Source organism: Stenella coeruleoalba, assembly GCF_951394435.1.
Source record: "Stenella coeruleoalba genome assembly, chromosome: 7".
Lineage (NCBI taxonomy): Eukaryota > Metazoa > Chordata > Mammalia > Artiodactyla > Delphinidae > Stenella > Stenella coeruleoalba.
In genome coordinates this window covers 110,970,091-110,986,149 of record NC_137153.1, presented here as the reverse complement: position 1 = coordinate 110,986,149, position 16,059 = coordinate 110,970,091, and the positions used below count along the sequence as shown (strand labels likewise).

At 44.7% G+C, this 16,059-nt stretch overlaps 1 protein-coding gene across 2 annotated transcripts in view; it reads right to left on the bottom strand.

Annotated features, from left to right (window-relative positions):
• RABGAP1 (RAB GTPase activating protein 1) overlaps positions 1-16,059 on the bottom strand; it is a 159,591-nt gene that overhangs the window by 4,859 nt on the left and 138,673 nt on the right. For both annotated transcript variants that reach the window (XM_079928051.1, XM_079928050.1), the window contains exons 20-24: positions 11,734-11,826; positions 11,200-11,310; positions 2,487-2,591; positions 1,353-1,436; positions 622-693 (exon numbers count right to left, since the gene is read on the bottom strand). In XM_079928051.1, the coding sequence (XP_079784177.1) occupies positions 622-693; positions 1,353-1,436; positions 2,487-2,591; positions 11,200-11,310; positions 11,734-11,826 (465 nt within the window). The remainder of the gene's footprint in view (positions 1-621; positions 694-1,352; positions 1,437-2,486; positions 2,592-11,199; positions 11,311-11,733; positions 11,827-16,059) is intronic.

Below are 16,059 nucleotides of genomic sequence, written 5' to 3'. Positions count from 1 at the left end.
ACTTGTATTTTGAGATCTAATGCCAGAGCTCTTCTGGTCTTATCTGTATCCCCTGCCTAGAGGAAAGAGGCAGAATATCAGTTGTCAGTTGTAGCCACCTTGTCAGGTACTCATCAGCTTCCCTCATTTTTGGAATCAAAGCAGAATACCCGGGGACTTCCCTGGTGGTGCAGTAGTTAAGAATCCGCCTGCCAACGCAGGGGACATGGGTTCGAGCTCTGGTCCGGGACGATCCCACATGCCACGGAGCAACTAAGCCTGTGCACCACAACTATTGAGGCTGCACGCCACAACTGCTGAAGCCCGCGCACCCGGAGCCTCTGCTCGGCAGCAAGAGACGCCACTGCAATGAGAAGCCCGCACACCACGACGAAGAGTAGCCCCTGCCCGCCGCAACTAGAGAAAGCCCACGCACAGCAACGAAGACCCAGTGCAGCCCAAAATAAATAAATACATAAATAAATTTATTTTAAAAAAAAAGATAGTATTGTTACTAATAGTGGTAGGTTATTTAAAAAAAAAAAAAAAAAGCAGAATACTCCCTCCCCAAATTTTTTGTGCTGAATATAGCCATAAAATGAACTAGGTGGTATAAAATGTCTTTGATAAAGGAAGACTTACCCGAATTTTTTCAATTTCCACTTTATTAGCAGTCTGCTGCTTCTCTAATCTTTCACTCAACTGAGAACAAATCTGAAGAAACAAACATAATAGAAAATGACAATCTCTTCAGCAATGTCATAAGCCGCACAACTTGGGCTTGGGATGAGCTCTGCAGTGGAAGCTGGACTATGGAGTGGAACTGGGACAGCACTGAGCAGGAGCGGGTGTGAGACGACAGGTGGGCAGAGGTGCCTCTGGCTCTCCCACCCCCGCATCCACTGGCCTAGGACCTGCAGGGACCTATCAGTGCCACGCTCGATGGCCAATGTTTACAGACACTGCCAGACTCAGGAGCCAGCACGAGATCCCAGTACAGAAAGAAATAAGACCAATTCAGTTACGTTCTCAAAATGCAACCCGCTGGGGAGAGAGGTGGTTCTACGTCATGAGTCTGAAGTGCTCCCAAGAACTCGGGGGCTTCCATGTATAAGTGCCTGCTTATGTGAGGGAACTATGCCAGGTACTCCACAAAGATAATCTCATGGACTCCTCACAACAGTTCTCCGCGTGAGCGATGATTTCCCTTATTTTACAGTTGAAAAGCAGTGCGGTAACTTGTCCAGTGAAGCGAAGGGACTCGTCAGTGCAAGTCGCCGAGTAGGGATGCGTGTGGGTGTGGAGAAGACATCTTGTGCAGGCAAGCAGGGCTTCCAGAGAACACGGCCCAATTCCAGGGTGCACGGACCCACCTGCTTGTAGTCACCGATGATAGAACTGTTTTTTTTAATCTCAGATTCTGCCTTGTCGAGTTCCCGACGGCACATTTCTTTTAACTGCGTACATTAAGAAAAGCAAAAGTGAATGTTAAGGGAAATACAAGCGAAGCTCTGGCACTCCGCGCTTAGCGCTGGGCTTTCCCCAAAGTGCCTGACCTCCTGGAGGTAACTCCCCTCCCTTCTTCCTCACTCTCAGCACTACTAACCCTACTCTTTTTTTTTTTTTTTTTTTCTGGTACGCAGGCCTCTCACTGCTGTGGCCTCTCCCGTTGCGGAGCACAGGCTCCGCGGCCATGGCTCACGGGCCCAGCCGCTCCGTGGCATGTGGGATCTTCCTGGACCGGGGCACGAACCCATGTCCCCTGCATCGGCAGGCGGACTCTCAACCACTGTGCCACCAGGGAAGCCCATTAACCCTACTCTTGATGCTAGGAGAGAACAGTCAAAACTTCTGAACTTTCAGCTTGCGGCTTTTGCTGAAGTTCCTCCCTGTCAGTGCAGCCCTACCTGGGATCCTGAGCTGAGAGGTAACACAAAGCAAATGCAGAGGAAGAGCTAACAGGAGGACTGCTGCTCCTTCAGTGCCTCATGGATTATGTGGGAGGCGCCCCGCCATCTCTCACCTCAGGCAGCCTGACTGAGACGAGAAGGTGGATGGTGAAGAGAGCCCGCCTGCTCTGGGGCATGCAGCGCCCAAAGCTCTTCCTATGGCTGTGAGTCTGCGCCCAGGGGCTATGCTCAGGACAAGCCTTCCAGAGTTTGCTCTGTGGGGGAGATGTCGGTGGCCAGGTAGGGGAAGAGCCAGACATTATGTGATGTCTGCCTTCCTTTTGCAGAAATGCTAACCCTCTTGTCACACTCAGATGCTGACACACAGGAATTTCTCCTGCCCCAGTGAAGGATGGGCTTTGCCCCACTGTCTCCCCCTACATTTTAATTATTAAGAACCATTATGCTTTTCACAGTAAATACAAAAGGCCTTTGGAGAGAAACTGAAGCCAGCTGTCTCTGGGTTCTCCAGTGCCAACAGGAAGCCACCAGTGAACTCCCAGCTCTCAAGCATTTGCAAGACACAGAGGAATGTGGGAGGGGCAAAGCTCCCCTCACCTGAGCAGACTCTTCTTCCAGCCGTCTTTTCTCTTCCTCTGCATCAATCAATTTCTGTTTGGTCATAAGCAGCTCCTTATTCAGTGCATCTGCCTTTTCCTCAGCCTGAAACATTTAAGAGGTGCTGTTACAGAACAAGAAGTGAGAACTGAAAGGGATTTGAATTACCCAGAACAATCCAATTTTAAGATGATGAGGAAACTGTGATCCAGAGAGGGGACGTGATATGCCCAAGGTCACGCTGAGACTACACTCACACACAAGTGTCTGGCCCCGTCTCCTGCCCAGAGGCAGTGCGGGGCAGTAGCTAGGAGCTCGCCTTTGTCAGACAGCCTGGTCTTGACTCCCATTGCTCCCTGACTGTGTGCCACTTGGACAAGTCATTGAGAACTTCTCTGAGCTTCACGATCTTCAGCTGACAGATAAGGCATGGAATGGACTCAGCACAGTGCCTAGCATATAGTAAACACTCAACAAAAGGTAGGTGTCATTATCATTAATAGTAATAATAAATTCTGGTTTTCTTCTTCCAAACTCTCAGTATTTGCTCTGCTTAATCAAATAAGTTCTGCATTTTGCTCTCCCTGTCACCTGACAAAGGAAGGCACCCCTCTGCTAGCACTCTCCTTTTATTATCTGAAATGGCCATCTTCCACCCCAGTTTTTTTCTAAAGCATGCAAAGGTCTGGTGGGCAGATCTTTGGGTCCAAGTGAAAATGATACACCTGTATCTGACAAATACAGTCCCTGACACTGGAGAGTCCAAGGATAACTGAAGAATGAGAGATTGTAGCATGTTAGAAGGCAGTCAAGGAAAGGAGGTGGAAGCTCCTAGTTACAGAGTGCTAGATATAGAGGGTCTTTGCCAGCTCCTTATATCCAACCTCCTTTGACAATGGATGGTGGTTTCCCTGAAATTAAAGAGCATTTCAGATGTCACCTAGCTAAAGTGGTATAGCTCAGCCCCTCTGCTTTCTACTACACCACATCTTCTGACGTACTTTCTTCGGGAGGCATAGGTTCCAGGCGGCTGGGGCCTTAAATGGAGAACTGAGAATGGCATGATATGCAAAAGGCCATCAGTTACTTGCATATGCGTGCAATTAAATGGGGTCCTGGAGTTAAGGCCTGTCCTTTCTGGTGAGTGGCTTATAATCACCTCTAGTTCAAACCCCAGTAGCAATCAAAATGGAAATAAGAATCAAACAAAAGAGGAAATAACAAAGAAGAATAAAGTCCTGTCAAAGATTCTGTTTTACTTTAATCAACAGAACATCCTGTTACCTCTCCCTTCTCTCCCCTGGACCCAGTTAACATCTTCTGAACAGTACTTTGGAACCTGTAGCACACACTTATATTCTCTCAGTTACTCACCATCACTCCCATGGTAGATAAGACTGATTCTAAGAAGTACGGGACAGCCAGGTCATGGACTCAAGAGTCTTCCTGGCCCATCCTGATTACCCAGCTTAGAAAAAAATGTAGATGGGGAAGTGATTTCCCCAAGCTTGCACAATGCATGTAGCAGAGCTGGAATCCGAAACCAGGTCTCTCAACATTAAGCCCAGCATTTGTGCCATCACTCCAAGAGCTGACTCTCAAGGCTGTGTCAATAGGAAGGTGCACACAGGCCACTGCACTGACCAGCCAGGGTCCTGTCATGGCGCCACACTTGCTGCACAGTCATTCTGCTTACATAAGCACATAAGGAGGGAACATGTGGCGATAAACACAAGTCCAGACTTCCGCTTCTGGTCATAAAGGACTAACCAGGACCAGATTTACCCTCTCACTGTAAACAAAACACTGGACGAAATACATAAAACTACTGTTTGCTGACACTAAAAACAAATGCAGAATTGTGGTTCCTGGGAGAAAGGAAACAAGCAAGGTCCTACTACCATTCTGGCTTTCTGCCTAGAGGCACTTCTGGACCAAGGAGCAGGGTGAGGAGTTCCAAACAGAGCATATGCCTCAAAGGGTTCAGGAGGCAGAGATAGGGGGTCAGAGATGCTGAGGTGGCTGGAACCTGTGGAGTAGAGCTCTGGAGATCTGAGCGCTCCAGAACTGCGAATAAGGCAGTAAAGGAGATAAAATGAAATCATGAAAATACCCAATTAAACCAAAGAAGGCAGAAAAGGGGAAAAAAGAAAGAAAAAGCAAATACAACAAATGGAGAACAAACAGCAAGTGGGAGAGTTAAATATACCATATAAATAATTACATTAAATGTAACTGGTCTAAACATTCCAATTAAAAGAAGGAGATTATCAGACTAAATTTCAAAAAGCAAGATCCAACTATATGCTGGCTACAAAACCCCATTTTAAATATAAAGACACAGATATGTTAAAAGTAAAAGTATGGAAAAGGATATACCATGAAATACCATGAAAGTCGGAATGGCTATATTAACATCAGACGAAGTAGATCTCAGAACAAAGAGTATTAACCACGGACAAAGAGGGACATTTCATAACAATAAAAGAGTCACTCCAGAAGGCAGTAAATCTGAAATGCATTCATAAATTCAAATTACAGGAAAACAAAAACTGACATAACTGAAAGGAGAAATAGATAAGTGCACAGAGTTACAGATTTCCTCACTGTTCTCTCAGTAAGTGATAGAACAAATAAAGAGAAAGGCAGTAAATCCGTGGAAGTCAATCAACTTGACAGAAGTGACATGACAGAACGCCCCACCGACAACAACAGGACACACAAACTCTCCAAGAGCACGTGGCACATTCACCCATCAGACAATATGGAAGGCCCTAAAATAAGCATAAGTATGTTTTAAAAGCAATAAAATCAGAAAAAATATGTACCCTGATGACAACTGAATTAAATCAGAAATCAACAACAGAAAAATTTCGGGGACAAATCCCTAATAGTTAAAAATTAAACAACACACTACTAATTAACTCAGAGATCAAAGAAGCAATCACAAGAAGTGAATGAAAATAAAAACACGACACATCAGAATGTGTGAGATGTAGCTGAAATAGTGCTTCAGGGAGATTTATAACTTTAAATGCTTATTTTAGAAAAGATGAAAGGTCCAAATCAATGACTAAGCTGCTTCTTTAAGTAGCCAGAAAAAGAGCAAATTAAACCAAAAGAAAAGTAGGAAATAATAAAAAGCAGAAATCAATAAAAGAAAAAGAAATCAACAAAACCAAAAGCTTGGTTTTAAAGAGATCAACACAATTGATAAACTTCTAGTTAGTAGACTGATTAAGGAAAAAAGGGAAAAGACACAAATTACCCATATCAGTAATGAAAGAGAGAAGACTTCAACAAATCCATCCTATAAACATTAAAAGAATAAGGGAATATCAACGACTCTGTGCCTATGTATTTGACAACTAAGATGAAATGGATAAATCACTTGAAAGGCACAAAGTATAAAAATGTACACATGAAGAATTAGAAAATTTGAATAGCTCCATATCTGAAATCATAATTAAATAATTTCCTGCTGGACTTCCCTGGTGGCACAGTGGTTAAGAATCCGCCTGCCAATGCAGGGAACACGGCCTCAATCCCTGGTCTGGGAAGATCCCACATGCTGCAGAGCAACTAAGCCCGTGCGCCACAACTACTGAAGCCCGTGCCTAGAGCCCGTGCTCCGCAAGAAGAGAAGCCTCCGCAACAAGCGAAGCCACCACAACGAGAAGCCTGTGCACTGCAATGAAGAGTAGCCTCCGCTCGCCACAACTAGAGAAAGCCTGCGCGCAGCAACGAAGACCCAACGCAGCAAGAAAAAAAAAAATTTTTTTTCTTGCTAAGAAAACTCCAGGCCCACGTGGTTTCATTAGGGAATTAAAGATTTAATCAAGGAACAATCCCACAAAAAGTCCTTAAAAAATAGGAGGGAACAATTCCCAGTTCATTTTAGAAGGCTAGCATTTCCCTGATATCAAAACCAGACAAAAACATTAAAGAAACTCCAGACAAATATTCCTTAGCAACACAAAAATCTTTAATACAAATAAAAATCTTAAAAGAAAAAAGAAACCCCACGTTTCCTAGGAATGCAATGTTTGTGTACACTGAAAAATCAGTTTGTCTACACTTCACTGTACTAAGAGAATTAGGAAAAATAGCAAATAATCACCTCAACAGAGGCAGGAAGATCATTTGATCAAATTCAACACCCATTCATGACAACTCTCAGCAAACAGGAAGAAAGGAGAACTTCCTCAGCCTGATCTATGGAAAACCTACAGCTAACTGGAACAAGGTGATGAGGTCCACTCTCACCATCCAATATTGTTCCGAAGGTCCCAGTCAGTGCAGGAAGGCAAGGGAAAAAAGACAGAATGACTTGAAAAGAAGTAAAACTGTCTTTATTCAGAGATGATATGATTGTGTATGTGGAAAATCCTAAAAAATAAACAAAAAAGCTACAAGAATAGTGATTTAGCAAGGTCACAGGATACAAGGTCATGTAATCAACTGTATTTCTAGAGACTAGCAATAAATAATTGGAAAATGCAATTAAGAAAAAATTACCCTTGGGACTTCCCTGGTGGCACGGTGGTTAAGAATCTACCTGCCAATTCAAGGGACACGGGTTCGAGCCCTGGTCTGGGAAGATCCCACATGCCATGGAGCAACTAAGCCTGTGCGCCACAACTACTGAGCCTGTGCTCTAGAGCCTGCAAGCCACAACTACTGGGCCCGCGTGTCACAACTACTGAAGCACATGCACCTAGAGCCCGTGATCTGCAACAATGAGAAGCCTGCGCACTGCAGTGAAGAGTACCCCTTGCTCGCCACAACTAGAAGAAAGCCCACACGCAGCAACGAAGACCCAATGACACAGCCAAAAATAAATAAATTAAATTTATTTAAAAAAAGAAAGAAAAAATTACCCTTAATAACAGATTAAAATATGTGCAAATCTTGTAAACTGAAAACTAAGAAAACAATGCTGAAATTGAAAAAGACCTAAATAAATGAAAATTGTAACATATTCATGGATTGGAAGGTTCAATCACTGCTCAGATGTTAATATACTCCCCAAGCTAATTTACAGATTCAATACAACCCCACTCAAAATCCCAGAAGGCTTTTATTTCTAGAAGTTGACAAACTGATTCTAGTATTTATATAGAAATGCAAATTACTTACAATAGCCAAATTATTTTTTAAAAAGAACAACAAAATTGGAGGACTCCCATGACCTGAGTAATTATGACAGTGTGGTATTGGCATTAACGATAGATGTATACATCAATGGAGGAGATACAGAATCGAGGAGACCCATACATACAGGTCAATTGATTTTTTTTTTTTTTTTTTTGCGGTACGCGGGCCTCTCACTGTTGTGGCCTCTCCCGTTGCGGAACACGGGCTCCGGACATGCAGGCTCAGCGGCCATGGCTCACGGGACCAGCCACTCCACGGCATGTGGGATCTTCCCGGACCGGGGCACGAACCCGCGTCCCCTGCATCAGCAGGTGGACTCTCAACCACTGCGCCACCAGGGAAGCCCAGGTCAATTGATTTTTGATAAAGAGACCAAAGTAATTCAGTGGGGAAAGTTTAGCCACCTGCTCAAGTTCAGAGAACTAGAATGCAGTGGAGCCAGAATTCAAATCCCAGGAGTTGAGCTCCTGAGTCTGTTTCCATCACTCCCACATTACACTGTCTCAATGCAGAGAGCAACCATGCCAGAGGGGACTCAGGTGGGGTCCTATCAGCCCTGTGCCAGGTACCTTCCACAGGTTCCCTCTCAGCCTTTAGCACCAATGCCTTAATGTCAGGTCCACGCATTACTCCCATTTCATAGAGGAGAAAGCTTGGATGGGGTCACCTAGGGACTCAGTAGCTGACCGGGGATCTCTCCATAGCTGCTTTGTGACAAGTAACAGAAATGACAGGTGAGGAATAACAAAAGTGATAATAAAATCAGTTGGAAATACAAAGAGGGTTCTGGAAATTCTATAAGCCACATATGAGAGCTTTTCTCTGGGATGCAGAAAGGGAAGAGTGAAAGGGCATGATGAAGTTCTTTCAGAAATCTAAGTCCCTGAAGCCAAAACACGCTGAGAGGACCCCACAGCCCTCACTTCAGAACCTCTGATTTTCCGTGATGATTCAAAAGATACGAGAGAAGACTAACTTGGAAAGGGACTCAACGTTTAGTGTGAAAAGGTCTGTTTTCTCAGCACCGTCGATGGCTGGACGATGGGACCCCAGTTTGCTATTCCTGAGCCCTAGTGGCAACAGGGTTCCTGCTCCTCTGAGCCAAGTTAAGAGCGGCAGGCCAGCTGGACTGCAGTCTAAGGGCTCTGCCACTAACAGTGTGACTGTGTAAGACATTTAACCTCTTTTGGCCTCATCAGTGAAATGGGGATCGTAACTGTATCCTTTACACAAGGGTTGTTTGGAGGATTTGACAGTAAGTACACAGCACGTGGAGCAGTGTCTAGAACTCTGTAAGTGCTTAAGAAATGTTCTGTTAGGTGTCAGTATATTTTTGATGTAGTTATGACATCAAACCATAGCTTCTTGTTCCATATTTATTTTGGAGACAGTGTGGCATTACAGAAAAAGCCTGGGTGTTTCAATTAGATGCACCTGGGCTACATTCCTGGCTTAGCTTCTTCCTGGGTGCCTTCCTCTCTCTTGAGTCTCAAGTTTCTTTATTGTTAAAAAATCCTTATCCATAAATGGGGCTCATGTTACAAGGCTGAGGTAAGGATAAGAGATATTGGAGTTTAACAAAGTGCTTCTCACTGTGCCTGTCACATACATCATCACAGAGTAAATGGGAATTCATCTTATTTTTACTATTTCTCACTTCTGATACCAGAAATGTAACCTAGCTCTTTGACTACTGTGCCAGGCAAAGACAACTTAAAGAAAGGCTTACCCTCTTTAGAGGCAGGCTTCAAGAACCTAAGAAGTGTATTTTCCACCCTAAACTAGTAGAGCATCAATGTTACTTCTGGTCCCATCAGACTGGCAAATGCAACAGCTCAAACTAAAAATCTGCCTGGAATTTTATCTTAAGTTGCCTCTTAATATAATTTCATTGTAGAATACAAACTCTAGTACAGGACCCATTTTCTTTTCTTTTTCACTTCCTTTCTGCATGACCTACAGCTGCTAGAAGAGCCATCACAGGTGCACACTGTGATTTTTGCTTCAGCAATTACCCTGCTCAGTGTACATCCTCCTCCCTCCGCTCACTTGGCAGAAATGCCTGAACAGTGAGGGAATGATTCTCATAGTGTTTCTACAAAGAAGATCAGAGGGTATGCTGGGAACCTGCACCACAGGGAGGAAACTCCAACCTAAGGAGACTGTGGTAAACCAAAAAGCAACGGGATCTCCAGGTTCTGGTTACTGAGGGCTAATGGCCTTGCAACACCCTCCCTGGAAAAACTGGAAAAAGGAGTCTTCCCAGCTACCTGCAGCTACTTATAGCTGACAATCAGACAAAGAGAGTGAAACAACACTGCCTGTGCCTAATTCCTGCACTTTCATACACACCAAATCACGTAATTCCCACTATACTCTTGGACACAGCTATTATTCCACCTCCCCACACTTCACCCTGCTTGAAAGTAGAGTAGCTGATGGTAGAATCCAGACCTGTTCAAAATTTTACTGCATTATTCTATTTCTAAAGAGAAGTAATAAGAACCAGTAGATACTGCCGTCTCTCTTTCTCTTCATCTGCGATGTGACTCACTTGGAGAATCTAATGAAAGCAAAGACTGTCAGAGAAATACAGTAGTACACAATATTTTCATACATGTTGGTGGCTGTCAAGGACCTTGTGAAGTTCACAGGTCCTAAGGGGTTCAATATATTATGTTAAGTCCCCTGTAAACCCTCAATAGCCTAAGCCTATCTCCAGAGCCTCAGGAAAATCAACAAGCAGAAAAGTAATCTTAGGAGCCTGAAGGGAAACGTAAGTCAGGTGCTGCCAAACTTTGTCCAAGCGCCAAAGCCAGCCTGCCACCTATTCTCGTAAATAAAGTTTTACTGGAACACAGCCATGTGCATTCGTTCATTTATTGTGTAGGCACCAATGGCAGAGTTACATAGTTGCAACAGAGACCATGTGGCCCACAAAGCCTAAAATATTTACTATCTGTCCCTTTACAGAAAACGTTCGCCAACCTCGACCTAAACCATGAATGAGAGAGTGCACTATGGGAAGCCTGTAGTATAGAAACTGGACAAACACCCTGCCAGGAATGCCATCATCTCAAACCTTTTAAGATTAGGAGAAGCAAAGAAAAACAGAATATCTGCCAACAGAAATTCCTGATGAAATTGCAAGCTGCGGAGGCACTGAGCTTTATTACAACTGGCAATGCTTACCCAACAGGCACGTGATGTGCAGGATGACAAAATCTGTTCTTGTCTTAGGGGTAAGTTAAGGAAATTATAGTGATTAAATGCTACTGCCAATTGCAATAACATAAGAATAGCCAGAAACACCTTTCAATCAATGTCTGGAAAGGCGTTCAGGGTTTGCTGTATAATGAGAGAAGAATGCGGTAAGGAGGCCTTAATGAGATCATGGATGATCCTGAAGGAGAGGAGGGAACAGTACTGACAAGAGCAAGGTGGATCATAAGAGGGAAACACTAACTAGAACAACAAACACTAAAATTCCAGGATTTCACTTGATTAAGGGAGAAGTGTTTCAATATAATCATCCCTTCAGACAAGTCAGACTTACGTTATCCAGGTCCTTTCGCAGTGCAATCTTACTGGTCACCAGCTCATGGGCTAAGTCATCATTTTCCTGTTCCAACCTCATGTTAGCTTCTTGTAGACGCCTATTCTCCCGCTGATGGGTAAAAAGAAACCAGTTACAGACATAAAAATCAGATGGTAATGACAACTTCTCAGGTTAACCCCCAAAACTAATTGCTGAGTCCTACGGGAATCACGGGAGATGTGGCTGGTCCTAACGTGCTGCCAGTCAACAACTGCTTACTTTCTATCTCCACAGAGAAATACTTAAATTCAAGTGACTGTCAAGCAGCTACTTCTTATTAACTGTGACAAAAGCCCACCGAACTGTAACAAACTAGGCTGCTAGTCTGAAGCAAAACAAATCTTGCTTTCTCATTTGCAAACTCAAACTGAAACTGGACCCTAGAAACAGTGAAACTAAATTTTAAAAAGAACTCACTAAAGCTAGTTACAGGCACAATTATGTAAAATGAAAGGCTGAAAACACTTCACATCACCTAGGCCGTAAACAAACCTCAAATCGCTCGATGGGGTCTTCTTGTTGGGCCTGCTGTTCCCTCATGGTGTGATATTCTTTTTCATATTTTTTCAACTTCTTCTGACTAATCTGTAGGATAAAGCACAGCACAAATTAAAAAGTATCAGAGGGGCTTCCCTGGTGGCGCAGTGGTTGAGAGTCCGCCTGCCAATGCAGGGGACACGGGTTCGTGCCCCGGTCCGGGAGGATCCCACATGCCGCGGAGCTGCTAGGCCCGTGAGCCATGGCCGCTGAGCCTGCGCGTCCGGAGCCTGTGCTCCACAACAGGAGAGGCCACAACAGTGGGAGGCCCGCGTACCGCCAAAAAAAAAAAAGGATCAGCAACGGGTGGGTGCTTTCAGGGCTTGCCCTGAAGACCAAGACCTCTGCTGACCTGGGCATCCCAAGTTACTATGAAAGTGGTGTTTCCTGCACATGAGCCCAGGACCTAAAATTCTTACTCAATGACTACCATCATGTCCATGGGTCTGCTGGGGATAACTGGTTGCTGAAGTTTTTACCAGTAGTCAGAATGAGCACCCAACAGATAACCCCTCCTACCTGAGCTCTAGGTCTGACTGTCCATCTTCCTCCTCCACCTCACGGGCCACTTCTTTAGCACATACCAGCACTGCTGCAGGTGCTTTCATTCTGTGACCTCATGACAGCTCTACAAGGTACGGCATTAGTATCCTCATTTTAGAGGCAAGTGAACTGAGATATAAGGAAGTTACGTGACTTGACCAAAGTCACTCAGTTAGCGACCAGCAGGTTCAGGATCTGAGCCCAGGCCGCGAGGCATCATCCAAAGTTCAAGCTGTAGCTACCTCACTGTCCTACCATCTACCACTTTTCTTTCAACTAGCACCTTCTGTGCTGCCTGTAAACAGGCACAGTTCTCTCTGCCCTTAAACACACAGTTCTGCTGAGCGTTCTATTTAGCTGCTCTTCCATCCCATTAAACTACTGTCTTCTTTCTCTCAAGCTTTTTCTTACCAACCACTACAAACTACTACACTGCTGACTCACAAATCTGACTTTTAGCCTCCAGTTCCTAGGAATCACAGAGCTAGTCTAGTCCAACTTCCTTAGTTTACAGAAGAAAATACTGAGCCATAGAAAGGGGATGGGACAGGCCCAAGTTTTTGGCAGGCTGATGTCAGCATCTCCAATCCCTGCTCCATTCTTCCCTTTCTGTCTTACTCCAGCTGCCTGGTGTTCCTCTCCAACTGATTCTGTGGACACCTGGCCCTGTCGGGCCGTTTACAGGCCTGCCTCAATTAGAGTTTGCTCCTGGAGTTTGGCCGCTGCCCGAGGGGAGGCAGCTAGGAGCCGTGCAGCACTATGCCCCGGCTGCAGTCTATAGAAAGATGCCCACTAAACACCTGGGGTGAGGCCACAAGCTGGAAACGGACATCCCTAAACCTAGATCTTCTGCGGTTTAAGGCCAATGCTGGGGTGAATGTTTATTGTGCGTGTAAGTGATTCACAAAGCACTTAAATAGAACAACTTTGTGATCAGTAAATTTATAAACAATCCTAACAGATCAATAGCAGAGGAACAGAAACTAAATGAGGCTTGTGGGCAGCAAACATTTCCTCCCAGTACTCTCTGCTGTCAGTCTGTATAAATGACAAGGAAGGGCAGGGATACAAGGCTCCCCTCGTGCTTTATAAAAAAGAGAACTGACACCAAATCCTACAAAACATTCTCACAAATCTTCAGGATTCTTCAACTTGTCATTCTCATGCTGGGGTAAGGAAGAATTAACATTTCTCTCATAAACATACATTTTAAAAGGCTAATTACAAAGTAATTTTTTCTACCTTTCATTAGCCTTCATTATAAATGTCTCATTCTCAGAGCAAAAGGGTTGATTCTCCCTCACACTGTAAGAGCAGTTAGTGTGTAATAAGTGCCCCAGACATGCCAGGCCCTTCACACATGTCACCTCATTTGGTTCTTTCAGTTCTGTGATAGGATATGGGCATTTCTTTGTGTTTCCTATGCTTCCACATTTTCTACATTGAGCATGAATTACATTTATAATTAAGCTAACAAAGTGAACGCTGTTTAAAAACAATTCTCATACCCTGGGCTTCTCTGAGACAAAGCTCTGCTCACTTCTCTACGCAGAGCTTGCTGGTCCAGAGTTCTGACTTCTTTCCCAGCTGAGACTTGCCTTCCCAACTCTCAGCCTCACTTCTCGGTCTCTCTCTTCTTCCCTCTCTTTCCCTTGAATGCCTTACCCCACCCCCTCCAACCCCATTACAAACAAAAAATAAACAAACATAACACTGCTTATAATGGGTTCATAGCTGATCCTGACTTCCGGAGCATGTGGCTGCATACCAGAGTCAACTAGTTCAGGTTGCCTCTGAGGCAGAGACCCTGTGAAAAAGACTGATGCCTGAATGAGGAACGAGAGGTATCAGCAGCAAAAGCAGCAATTCAAGTGTCCTTATGAGGCAGCACCCAGGAAAGACCAGCACCTCTCAGCCCGCCTGTCCCATTATCAGTGCCTTCTCCAGGTCAGAACTGCGTCTCACTCACTGTTGTCCCCTGCGCATGCACAGAGAGCGCCCAGAAATGCTTGCTAAATTAATGAGAAGGGAACCCACACCACCACCCGCCCCGCCCCTTTGCATCAACCTGTCTTCTACATGGAAATGGCATCCAAAGCGAACGTACACTGCAAGCCTGGTCCCTCTGCCTGTGCAACCCTGTGCCTGGATCACTCCTCTTCACCTTTCAGATCAGAGCTCCACATCACTTTTTTTTTTGTTTTTTTTTTTTGGCTGCATTGGGTCTTCGTTGCTTGTTCCTGGCAGGCTTTCTCTAGTTGCAGTGATCGGCGGCTGCTCTTCACTGTGGTGCGCAGGCTTCTCATTGCAGTGGCTTCTCTTTTTGTGGAGCACGGGCTCTAGGTGTGCAGGCTTCAGTAGTTGTGGCACGTGTGCTTCAGTACTTGTGGCTCGCGGGCTCTAAAGTGCAGGCTCAGTAGTTGTGGCGCACGGGCTTAGCTGCTCCGCGGCAATGTGGGATCCTCCCAGACCAGGAATCAAACCTGTGTCTCCTGCATTGGCAGGTGGATTCTTAACCACTGCACCACCAGGGAAGTCCCTCCACATCACTTCTTAGTGAACCCTTCCCTGACAGTCTCTTCCCCCTATCAGGCTTGGTCTTTCATTATATATTCTCATAGCGTCAAGCCAAATCCTCCATGGCAGCTGTCCAAGTTCACAATTATTTATTTATGTGCTTACTTGATTAACTGTCTTCCCACTAGGAAACAGGCCACATCTGTTTTGCTTACCACCATACCTCTAGCGCCCAGCTCAATGCTTGGAACATAATCGGAACAGTCAGCTGTTGAACAAATCAAAGTCAAAGGCCTTCCTTTTAACCCAATAAGGATGCAAGCAGGGACATTTCTTGATCCAATAGTTGAGCCCCACTATGTGCAGTGTTCTTTGCTAAGCATTAATGATACGAAGATGTACACAGATCAGGATATGCAAACTCCACAAGGGTAGGAACTCTTTATGCACTGTGAAATTCCTAATACCTGGCACACAGTAAGCATGAAAATACTTAATGAAGAGACATAGTCCCCACAGTTCATTTTGCCTGTCTCTTACTTCTACCACGAAAATTTTAACTGAATTCAAGAAGAAGAGAAGCTATGGAATCAGCCGCAGATCTCTGAATCACACCCACACCCGCTGTTGGCTGACTCCTATCAGAAGGCTGTGGAAATCACGGCTTCACACACAGAGGTATTTTTGCCTTCAAAGACGATTAAATTTGAAATCTGTTCTGTTTAAATACACTTTCAAGGAGGAAAAAATTCTAATAATTTCCTGGGTTAAGGCTGAGTTTGTAATTCAGGTAAAACCAATTTTATACCTCATTGGAATTAGTACAAGGTTCTTAACACTGTTTGAGACAGTACCACTTTGAATGTCCCCTGAGAGCCATGGTTCCCACAAAAAAAGCACAGAAGCTAACCCCCACCCCACCCCCAGCAATTCAACATTCTACACACCATTTCAGAGGGCTCATGGGCTCCCTGAGGCCCATCCATAGTCCCAGGTTAAGAAACCCTGAATTAGAGAGAAGGCGGAGACTTGGAACATGCCAGTTTGATATTTTGGTAGAGGTAAAAATTAGCCTAAAACACCTTTCCTTTGGTCACTCACTTATCATGAATCTGTCACAGGAATTGGATAAGGTTCTCTCTCAAAACATGTGCTACTTGCCCTGGGGAAGCTGGCCCCCGATCAGGCCGTGGAACAGGCAGGGATGTCGTGGCCCACACT